The sequence below is a fragment of the Chiloscyllium plagiosum genome, unplaced genomic scaffold (genome assembly GCF_037043375.1).
Source record: "Chiloscyllium plagiosum isolate Xiang-an unplaced genomic scaffold, Cpla_swu_hap1 HiC_scaffold_18, whole genome shotgun sequence".
NCBI lineage: Eukaryota > Metazoa > Chordata > Chondrichthyes > Orectolobiformes > Hemiscylliidae > Chiloscyllium > Chiloscyllium plagiosum.
This window is the reverse complement of record NW_028270156.1, coordinates 65,389,822-65,402,131: the sequence shown is the minus strand read 5'-3', so window position 1 is coordinate 65,402,131 and position 12,310 is coordinate 65,389,822. Positions and strand designations below refer to the sequence as shown.

Genomic DNA, 12,310 nt, shown 5'->3' with positions numbered 1-12,310 from the left:
ATTGTTTCACTGAGGGTGGTGGGTGTCAATAATTGCATGGGAAGGTAGCGGAGCTGGAAAACCTCACTCTTCTAAAAGCATTTAGATGAGCACTAGAAGTGTCATAACATTCAAGGCTATGGATCTATACACCTGAAATTAATGAGTTACCAGGTAGAGATTTTCAAGAAGAAAAACTGTTGCGCCCTCAAATGATATAATTTTTAGGATTATTATCTTGCAGACAAATACAAGGAATTGAATATCACAGCTATAATGGATTTTCAATTAAATTAAACAATTTTATTTTGCTGCATGAGCCTCAGTGAACAAATCACTCCTCAACATAGTCTCAAGAGTCATGATATTTAGTCTGTGGAATGGTTTGAACAAAGAGCAAAATGGGTGAGGCTTCAGAGAACACATGCATACAGTGGAACAAACGCTTGGGAAAATGCTTATTCTCAAGCCCACAATGCCTGGGTCACCACAAAAGGTAATGGATTCACTGAAAGTGCACAAAGTCCCAATTTACCTGTCTAGCAGTATCAAGCTAAAACAGCAATCTGAATCCTGTAGTGAAGAATAACTACTTTACAAATAAGTAAATAAATTCTAATCACAAATAATCATCTATGAGCAATCAACATACAGCTCTGTTAGTAAAATCTCTAACCCTCTTTTTAATGCACCGCACTCCTCCATGAAAATGAGGGGAGGGGGAGATGAAAAGAGAGAAAGAGAAGAGAAAGAGAAAGGTGGGTAGAGAAAGAAAGTAAAGGGGATAGACAGAAAAAGATAGGATGGCGGTGGAAGAGCAAGAGAGTGTGAGTGTGAGAGTGTGAATGAGAGAGCGTGCATGCAAGTGCACGAGTGTGAGTGCAAAAGAGAGAATGAGAGCAAGAGAGCGAGAGCATGAAAGTCTGTCAATGTACTTAGAAGTTTAACCTCTACCATTCAAGGATTCCACGGCGAAATGCCGTCATGTACAACAAACTCCAGTACTTGCGAACTGAGTTAAGATCAGGAAATCAGTACCTGTGAAATTAGGTACATAAACACAGCTCCCATGATTCAATATTGTTATTCATCATTCATTTACATTGGTTAACGTGTTGTTGTGGCCTTAAAGGCGAAAAGGATGGTTGTATTTTTTAGAAGTAAGTTACCATTGCTGTTTATAACGTTACTTGTTAAGTCAGTGGGGCAGGTTAAAGCAGACAGCAGCTGACTGTATTAATATGTTGTCAAAAATCTTTTGCCTGGCAACAATGAAGTGATTAACTCCCAGGTAACTGAACAGCTAGTAGATTGAACGGTATAGCCAGAAATCTTCATACATCTGAAAAGGGAGGAGATGCCCTTTTCTCTATGGTAAAATTCATCCTAAGCTGAAGAAAGCCAGTTTATTCTTCCCTTGCCAGTCGTGGCTTTTAACCAGCGAGTAAGTCAGAGGCCTTGTAATTTCTGAACCAGTTTCTTTGTATCTCCTACAAGCAAGTGAAAGTCCCTGGAGAAGAGAGATGGAAAGCAGTGAGTCCTGACAAGCTAAAAGGATCATCTCTGTGTATCCTGCGACAGGGATCAAACAGCTTTACTAGCTTTCCCTCCATTCATAACACCAATGTTTCCTTTGTGTCTGTCTGAATGAACATGAAGCAAAGTTTGAATAGGGGATTAGAGCTTTAAATAGCAAAGGAATATGTTGACAGTTCGTAATCGTTTACTTGCAGCTAAAATATACTGAGAGTGTAACAAATTACAATTCTCGTAAAGTACATAAAGCTGTCTGTGCTTTGTTAACTAATCTTAAAAAAGGAGGTAAATTGGGAAATTTTGAACTCTTTCCATAAAAACTTTAACTTTGTGACAACTTCAGGAATAGCAGGGTGTAATTCCCAGTGCACTATCCCACTGCAGCCTGACACGACAAACATGCATTCTTCATTCACACATAAATGAGATTACTTTTCAGGGCATAAGATCTCATCATTCTGAGATGCTGGTCCATGATTGCTTTAATTAGGTTGGTCTTAGAATAAGATGACATCAAGCATGGCATGCCAATTTGTCATGTGACCACAGAATCCATAATCCCATTCTCCACATAAGCAATTTAGTGGAAAAAGACATTATAAACATGGGAATGAAGGACCACTATTCATACTTCGAGAGAAAAAATGTTCCTTCACACCATTCTTTGTCAGAGTTGCAGTTATCAAACAACAGGGCTGTGATAACCCACCCTCAAAATATTTAGGGGCAACAGCTGCATTCACCCTGAAAGACTAAATCACCAAGGAAAATCCACTCCCGGGGACAGGGGTGACAAAGGTCACCTATAAGAATAAAATGGTGAGGAAAAGTTGCTCATAGGCTTCCTCATAGCAAACCTGAGAGAGACATATGCACAGTAATTCAACGAGCAGCAGCTGTTAGGAAAGTTACCCCATGCTGGCATTGAGGGAATTACTAGGGTAACGATTGGCTGAGTACCAGGAGCTGAGGTCCAGAGTTATGAAAGATGGTATCTTGGTGGTGTTACGGATTGAAAGCTACTATTGGCCTGGATGCAGGACATTTTTCAAGAGCTTGGGAATTCCATTTCTTGGGTCAAAGGTGAGGGAAATAGCCAGATGAGGGGGAGGGAGAGGGGGAGGAGGGGGAAAGGGAGGGGGAGGGGGAAAGGGAGGGGGAGGGGGAAAGGGAGGGGGAGGGGGAGGGGGAGGGGGAGGGGGAGGGGGAGGGGGAGGGGGAGGGGGAGGGGGAGGGGTCGGAGCAGGCTGTTGCAGATAGTTTTGGAAAGGGATAAGGAGATTTTCAGGTGGAGGAACTAGTGGTGAATAAGGCAGCAAGAGGTGTAAGTGGGGGGGAAAGTGTAAAAGATGCTACAAAAAGTGCTTTGGTGGGATGGGGGTGGGGGTGGGGAAATGTCAGGAAGAACAGTTAATACTCTTCAATAAAGGATTATTCAGCTAATTGGGATCCAAGAAAACTGAAAATCACTGATAAAAATCACAACACCAGGTTATAGTCCAACAGGATTATTTGGAAGTACTAGCTTTCGGAGCCCTGCTCCTTCGTCAGGTGGTTTGCAGTATAAGATCGTAGGACACAGAATTTATAGCAAAAGTTCACAATGTGATGTAACTGAAATTATATACTGAAAAAGACCTGGATTGTTTGTTAAGTCTTTCAATTTTTAGAATGGGCATGTTGGTTTCAGTTCTTTCATATGTAAATCCCAGAACTTTCTTAAAGTTGCATTCTCAAGCGAACTTTAACAATAGGTGCCATGTTGGCCCAGATAATGTGTCGAAAGTGTGAGCTGCCCTGTGCGAGGCTGACTGTGACCCAATGTTCAGACTGATACTAATCTAAAAAAGGGATTTACAAAATCTCACGTGAATTCATGCAGTTTTTTTGAGCAAAATGTAATTCTGCAAGTACAAATTCACCCCACAAACTTATATGTGCGTGTACATGTGTGTGCGTGGGGGGGGGGTGGTATGAGCGTCTGTGAGAGAGTATGTGAATGTGTATGAGTGAGTTTAAAGGGGTATAAGTCTGTGAGAGAGAGAGCATGTGAGAGTGTGGGAGTGTATGTGTGAGCGTACGAGAGAGAGCTTGTGCATATGAGAGAGGGTCTGTAGGAGTTAGAGTGAGAGAGAGTGTGTGCATGAGAGCGAGAGAGAGCGAGAGCGAGAGAGCTAGATGTAGTGGAGTCAATTGTCGTGTGACATGAACCCAAGGTCCCAGTTGAGGCCATCCCCATGGGTTCACTTGAGAATGTAACTTTAAAAAAGTTCTGGGATTTCCATATGAAAGAACTGAAATCAACATGCCTATTCTAAAAGATAAAAGAATTAACAAACAATCCAGGTCTTTTTCAATATATAATTTCAGTTGCATCACACTGTAAACATTGGCTATACATTCTGTGCCCTATGATCTTATACTCCACAACCACCAGAAGGAGCAGCGCTCCGAGAGCTAGTGCTTCCAAATAAACCTGCTGAACTATAACCTGGTGTTGTGTGATTTTAACTTTGTACACCCCAGTGCAACACTGGTATCTCCAAATCACAGCAAATAGAGTGTAACTTCCTGGCTAAGATTGCCAAAGGTGTTGAAGTGCCAGTTACATTTGTTAATCTATGCCTGCTTTTTCTACCAATTTAAATATTGTGGTATTAAGGAAATTGAAATTTTCCTTGTGTGCTGCTGCTTTAATATAAATGGAGAATCAATAATTGAGGATATTATCCTATTGCTGCTTGTGCATGAATCAAAATGCCCTATCTTTCAATAAAAACAGAGAATGCATTTTTCCCTATTTTTGGTTTTATTTAATAAGTGAGTTAGAATGAAAATGTAGCCTACAAAAAAAATCAAAAAACCGCACTTGAAAAAATATAAATAGGAGCCCTTTTGATCCTTGGTAGCAACTGTAGTGATTGCTACAAGGTCAGCCAGGTGAACCTCAGAATATGAGTTCCCTGACTGGAACAGATGAACAGCCCTAATCAGGGAGACCTGACTGACAGATATAAACAGGAGTACCAGACATTCTGTTTACTCAGAGCTGGCTCTAAGGGAGCTGGCCCAGTGTCAAGTACAATGCACGTGTAAATAAAAGGTATCTTTGTAATGGGCTACAATGCCCTGTGGAGTTGTTTCAGCAACTACTGTATTTGTATTTCTGACAATACTAGCTGTTCATTTCATAGGTCATTTGTTAGATTCAGATATTTCATTAACTTGAGATTTTTAAAAATAAATCATTTACACTTTAATAATGTACTAGAGGATTGTCTAGATAGGAGTTAGCTGATTGCATGTAAACTATAAAATAATTCAGCTCACCCAGTGAACTCCATTTTGTCAATGAAAATTACTATATTCTGCTCTCTTGAAAAAGTAAAATTGTCAACCATCTTCATACAGTCACTTGCTTAGCATAAGCTGGTCTATTATAAATATAAAATTGTCTTTTGGACAGAACACCTGGAATTGCCTTGAGGCAGTCAGCCCCAAATCTATTTTGATACATCCCTTCAAGACACTCTGATGACATAGCTACAAACATTCAGAGAAACTTTACTTTTTCTTCAATGGTTGCACGATCGTTTGCAGGTAAGAAAAAACATCCTTGAAAGCTAACAATTGTATCTCTTGCTTGAGCGACTTGTTAAGTGCCATACAAGCAGTTTAGGTCAGCGCTACTTATTGACACTTAGCACATTGGGTCAGGCTGGAAATTATAAGATGGAATGGGTAATCTTTTAAAATTTTTGAATCCGTTATGTTTATAATTATCTTTATTTTGAATAGTAATACAAGGTAATAAGGGTAATAGAGCATACAGTGAAAGACACATTATATGCAGCTACTTGAAAGACCAGGAATTAGAGGACTGAAGTTTGTGCTGGGCTATCAAATTACAGAAGTTTGCAAAAAAAAAGGCTCATGGACATTAAATTGCTTTGGCACTTGAAATCAACATTCTGTTGCCTTTTGTCTTTTGCATGAAGTATATAACAGTTGCCTTTCTCCACAACATAACCGGTTCTTTTCCAACTTCATTGTCATATCAGTAGTACAGTGGAAAAATATTCCTCCCACAAATAAAAACTGCTTTTACCGCATCACCATAAATCAGCTCTATTTCAAATTACTACCCTTTAGTAATTTGCATACTATTAAAGGGTGCATTGCTGCTGCTCAAGAACTTTTACCTTCAACCTCTGCGAAGAAAACACAACAAACTTGCTGGCTCTTGTTGCTGAAGTGCTTCATTGGAGCACAACGTTAATGCTTTGCAACTCAACTCCTTTGATAACATGAATCAATGAAACAGTGCAGGGACCAGAAGTACATAAAATGCAGAACAAAATAAACTACACACTAGCTTAAGCTCCCCAAGTGTCAGCTGCGGCTGAGGTGTTAACACTGATATTTCTAAGTGGTAGCTTGAGTAGGAAAGTTTCATTGCAATGATTAAACAAAACAGATCAAGTCCAATGAGGTCCTGAACGTGCCCAGCATTGTTGGAGGCTTTGTCGTTTGGATGTAATATTAAACTGAGGCCCCAGCCTTTTTGCTCAGCTAGATGTGCGAGATCCCATGGCAGTACTTCAAAATCTCCAACAGTCATACTCAAATTGACAGTACAAAAACTAAATGATCTGATCATCAAATATTGTTATTTGCAGAAATTTGCTTCATGTCATTTAGCTGTTGGTGTTTCCTTAATTACAATAATGACTACACTTTAAAGGTGTGCCATTGGCTGCAAAATGTTTTCAGATTCCTAATGATCACAAAGGTGCTATGTACATGCAAATCTACACTTCCCTGCCTACAGCTTGCTCGACCCAAACCACTAAATGCCCAATGTCAACAAGTCATTGTATGTCTTTAATCTTCAGAACAATCTACATTCAAGCCTCCCTTCAAGTCCAGAATTTCTTTAGGTAAATCTTAAGTTAATTTACAATCAAACAAAATAAATTGATTTATCACACAGATTTAGCGTATTGAAGTCCATAACCCACATACATATAAAATCTCTTCTCTTAAATTCACAGAATGACGATAAACTGAGTTTCAATAAATAATATTGTATCAATCGTTTTGACTTAGGAACATTTGCAGCAATGTGCAGGCTTGAGATAGATCCTCAGTGAGCATATCACCTTCTGTTTTAGAATACACCTGGTCACTGAAGCCCTCTCTCCCATAGCCATAATGATTTTTTAAAAAAATTGTGTCCCCCACATTGTCAAATACTGCTCGTCATTCACTTATGTCAACAATTCACAACAGTGGCTCAGTGTTTAGCACTGCTGCCTCACAGCGTCTGGGACCTGGTTTCGATTCCACCCTCAGGTGACTGCCTGTGTGGAGTTTGTACATTCTCCCCATATCTGCCTGGGTTTTCTCCGGGTGATCCAGTTTCCACCCAAAGATGTGCAGGCTAGGTGCATTGGCCACGGGAAATGTAGGGTTACAGGATTGGGATAGGTCTGGGTGGGATGCTGTTCGGAGTATCGGTGTGGACTCGATGAGCTGAATGGCCTACTTCCAGACTACAGAGATTCTACGGTGCAACAATTCTATGAACTGTTACAGAAACAAAAAGCAACTCGTAAATTACACAACCTAGCTGATTATTCTCAAGCTACCTTTCCTACTATACTCTTAATGTTTTCTTAATTCACCATAGAATGATTTTTAATCACTCACACGAAGGCAGAGTAGTTGACTTGAAAACCTGATTGATCAATTGCACCACTAATAAGACAGAAGCCTAATGGAGCATTCTATCATGAATAGAGTTGATAAAAATGAGCCATGCATCATGCCCATCATGACAATATTAAGAACAAGTGACAACAATAAATTTAATTAAACTGGGCACTATATATTGTATGAAGCTAAATGGCTCCATCACAGAATGGTTGCAAAATGCCTGAAATGACAGCTGAAAAGAGATGGGATATGGGGCTGAGAGCAATTGCAGTAATGAAGCACAGAAAGCTAAAAGCTTCCTGGCCATTCTTTCAAGCCTGCAAGGAACAAGTTGCAAGATGATTTGGAAAGCTGGCCTAGGTGAGTTGATCTAACATGAAGCCACACCAGTCTTTTGTTCAAATGAAGGAACCAAATGTGAAACCCCCCCAACCTTTTAAATACTTGGACCCATTTCCTTCCCAAAAGGCAACTGATCACACATTGTTCAGCTCTTACACTCGTGGGCGGCACGGTGGCACAGTGGTTAGCACTGCTGCCTCACAGCGCCAGAGACCCGGGTTCAATTCCCGACTCGGGCGACTGACTGTGTGGAGTTTGCACATTCTCCCCGTGTCTGCGTGGGTTTCCTCCGAGTGCTCCGGTTTCCTCCCACAGTCCAAAGATGTGCAGGTCAGGTGAATTGGCCATACTAAAATTGCCCGTAGTGTTAGGTAAGGGGTAAATGTAGGGGTATGGGTGGGTTGCGCTTCGGCGGGGCGGTGTGGACTTGTTGGGCCGAAGGGCCTGTTTCCACACTGTAAGTAATCTAATCTAATCTAATCTAATGATACAGGGAACCAAATCATGGAAAAAGAGAGACACTGACCAACAATCAACTGCAATAACTTGAGTGGTGTATGGAAATTCCAACAGATGAATTACTATCCTGCATAATAAATATGGTCAGGACATTCATAGGGACTGTAATAATTATAGACTGCTCAACCAGTTATTCTTATCCTATTTTATGCTGCAGCATTTTAAGATGTAGATATTTGGTGACCAAAAACAGAGTATTTAGCACTTTTCATATATAAACCATACAATGATTAAGGAAATCCCAAGGAATTTTATACATAAATTATAAGGAGCAAGAGGGTAACTAGGGCAAGGATAGGTCCACTCAAGGTCAAAGGAAGGAAGTTATGCATAGAGCCAGAGGAAGTGGCTGAGATCCTTAACAAGTAAACTTGGATTCAGTATTCACAAATGAAAAGGATGCAGTGGAGTCTCTGGAGGAGTATGTTGATATTCTAGGATTTTCATGTCAACATAAAAAGGCGGGGGTGTTGAGTGTTTTAAAAAGCATTACGGTGGACAAGTCCCCTGGACCTGATGGGATCTATCTCAGAATGCGGAGGGAGGCAGGTGAGGAAATTGATGGGGTCTTGGACGAAACCTTTCTGAACTCTTTAGTCACAGGAGAGGTCCCAGAGGACCGGAGAATAGCCAACATTGTTTCTTTGTCTAAGAAGGGCAACAGGGGTAATCTGAGAAATAACAGGTCAGGGAGCCTTACTCAGTTCAATCAATCCCATTCGTCTACTTTCCCTCTTTGCCCTACAAGTTTATTTACATTTGGTGTTCTACGGGAACAGCTTTTCTTTGTCTAATTTTTCCAGACATGGCAATCTTGTACATCTTCAATAAAACTTCCCTCAATTTCCATTGCAACTCTAACTTCTCAAAACTAATCATGTCAAGAAAATTCCCTCTGGAACAATTCTGGCAAATTTGTTCTGCAACCTCTCAAGGATCTTCACATACCTGCCACTTGTGTTTTGGAAAACATTTATTTTCCTGATTCCACATTCTCTCTGCTTATTCGTGGAAGGACTGCAACTTAATACTATGTACTTAAGATTCGTGCATCTAAGACTCGTGCCCAGTTCCTCTTCCTCTTTGCTGAGCACAAACTTGCTCTTCCCTATTGATTTTTCTGAGTCCATTCTTTTTTGTAATGTTTTCTATTGCATGAGCTACTGGGGATAGTTGCAGCTACCGTCCTCTTTCTTGGTAGCAATCTACAGGATGTTATGTTTGCGCGTAGTGTTAGGTAAGGGGTAAATGTAGGGGTATGGGTGGGTGGCGGGTCGGTGTGGACTTGTTGGGGCGAAGGGCCTGTTTCCACACTGTCATGTAATCTAAATCTAATCTAAACCTTCTCTCTAAGCAGTGTGGCCACTGAGAAGTTTTGTACACGATCAGCATGCTGAAGAATGGCTCCTGCCATATACAGACCTTGAAGGTCATGACAACTGAACGTTGCCTTGAATTACTTAGTCTAGAACAGCGGTGAGGAACCTTTTTATGTCGGAAGGTCGCATTATGTTAGTGTAATCTAATAAAGCCGCATCAAAGAAACTTCAATTATATATTCTTCAGTCTGTCAGGATTATTTCATTGAATTTTCTTTTACTCTCTGTTATTTTAAATACATTCATTTTAAGATTAAAATAAAAATAATAAAGGATGAAAAAATATATTAATAAAATATAAAATATTTGTTCTGCAAAATTTGGATTCATTCAAAAGGTAAGGCCGCATGCAGCCTCAAGGCTGCAGATGCCCCACCCCTGGTCGAGAACAATACTCAAGAGGAAGCGTGAAATGTTGCATTTGAAAAAAGTGTCAAAGAAATCTTAAGAACCACAGAAACAGCGCCTTTGGTCCAAAGCATCCATCCAACCAGATATCCTAAATTACCTCATATCACATTAAACTCTTCCTATTCAGATACCCATCCAGATGCATTTTAATTGTAGTAATTGCGACAGCCTCCACCATTTCCTCTGGCAGCTCATTCCATACACACACCACCCTCTGTGAGAGAAAAGTTGCCCCTTAGATCCCTTTTAAGTCTTTCCTCTCTCACCTTAAACCTATGCCTTCTAGTTCCCTATCCTGGGAAAAAAACCTTGGCTGTTCACCTCCTGATTTTACAAACCTCTACAAGGTCACCCATCACCTCCTCAATCCAGGGGAAATAGCCCCAACCTACTCAGCATCTCCCTACAAACTCTGCAAATCCCAGCAGGGTAATAAATAGAAAGCAGGAATTATCAACAGTGCTTCACCCGGAGGCCCACTGAAGATGTTACTTAGTAGGGTGACGAAACATCTGGAAGTGAACCTTCCAGCTCAGCGAGCAAATCTACATCCAGATCCTTTCAGGTTTCACAGCATCTTTCCTATAGCAGGGAGACCAGAATTGGACACAGTATTGCAAAAGTGACCTAACCAATGTCCTGTATAGCTGCAATATGGCTTCTCAAATATGATAACCAATAATGACAAGTGTACCAAATGCCTTTTTTACCATCTTGTCTACCCGTGACACCACTTTCACGGAACTATGAACATGCTCCCAAGGTCTGTTTGTTCAGCCACTGCCCAAGACCTTACCATTAAGTGTATAAGTCCTGCCTTTCCAAAATGCAGCACCTCACATTTATCCAAATTAAATTCCTATCTGCCACTCCTAGGCCCATTTGCCCACCTTATCAATGTCCCATTGCACTGCAAGGTAACCTTCTGCACTGTCCACTATACCATCGATTTTGATATCATCTGAAAGCTTAATAGCCACACCTCCAAATTCATATCCAAACCATTTATATAAAAAAGTGACAAAAAACAGCAAACTCAGCACCAATTCTTGTGGCAAACCATTGGTCACAGGCCTCCAGTCCAAAAACCAGCCCTCCACCACTACCCTCTCTCTCGTACCTTCAAGCCTATTTTGTATCCAAATGGGTAGCTCTCCCTGTATTCCATGTGATTTAACCTTGCTAACCAGTCTACAATACGGAATCTTATAGAACGCCTTACTGAATCTTAGAATCTCTACAGTGTGGAAGCAGGCTATTCAGTCCATCAAGTCCACACTGACCCTCCAAACAGCAGGCCACACAGACCCACCCCTTCATCCTATCCCTTTAAACTTGCATTTCCCATGGCTGTTTCCTTGCTGTACATCTCTATGACTCTATACCTCTATGTACAAATTACACTGATGTGGCAGACATTGCTATATAGACTATAGAAGACCTAACATCTGGGTATTCTATCTTTGAGATCCTAAGATATTCTCTCAAGCCGATATGACATCATATTGCCTTCAAATCATATTTCGACATCAACCCTGTCAGACTCTTACACTTTTACGAAAACATTCCAAGCAGTGTTTATGTAAAATCCTGATGAAGGGCTTTTCCAGCACCACGTTAATCTAAACTCTGATTTCCAGCATTTGCAGTCCTCACTTTTTCCTAGTGTTTATGTAAATCTAAGTTGTTGTTAGCAGTCCTATAAACTTCTCAAAGCTATGAAAGTGAATAATGCATGGGATCCAACACTGTGTTGCCATGGTATCTTAAGCTTTTATTTTGTTTGATGTTAATGTGGAATTGTTCTGGTACTGTTGTGTGTCAAGCATTTTTCTTTAATGTGAAGAGCAAAAACAAAAGACTGATAAAGGAAGTAACTACTTGGAAAATTTCAGACAGATTACAACCAAAAATAAGACATTAACCACATCAAGCATCACTTAATGGATTTCTTCACACCATTCAGACATATAATTATACGAGCCACAATGAGAACATAAACCAACTACTTGATGATTGCATTTCCAAAACAGCTTTCAATAATTCAGCTTTTAACATAACTTGGCTGAAAAATTCCAGGTCAACGAGAACTCTTCCTAAATTAGAGAAAATTAAGCAAAATGAAAGCAATTTAAAATTTTGCATGCAGGATAAGTGGCATTACAGGTCAAGCACCTTACATCACTGTGCAGCAAAATAAATGCACTACTTCTGGAATTAGCAGATTAATACTTTAAAGTGACTACAGTGTAGGAGGACAGCAGCAAGCCTTACCTGGCTGGATCAGGGTAAATTGGGTGCTCTCTTGATCCAGAACCATCGTTCCGAGACAGAGATATAAGTGAGGACTCCAACAGTCGCCTACAGAGTTAAAAAAGGGAGTTTCAGGTAACTTGTCAAATAGGAAGGTAAATTACTGTGACATC

General features: G+C 40.4%; 1 protein-coding gene across 5 annotated transcripts in view; it reads right to left on the bottom strand.

Annotated features, from left to right (window-relative positions):
- Window positions 1–12,310, bottom strand: part of ambra1a (autophagy and beclin 1 regulator 1a) — a 390,498-nt gene that overhangs the window by 284,228 nt on the left and 93,960 nt on the right. For all 5 annotated transcript variants that reach the window (XM_043706209.2, XM_087996752.1, XM_043706210.2 and 2 more), the window contains exon 8: window positions 12,159–12,245. In XM_043706209.2, coding sequence (XP_043562144.1) covers window positions 12,159–12,245 — 87 coding nt within the window. The remainder of the gene's footprint in view (window positions 1–12,158; window positions 12,246–12,310) is intronic.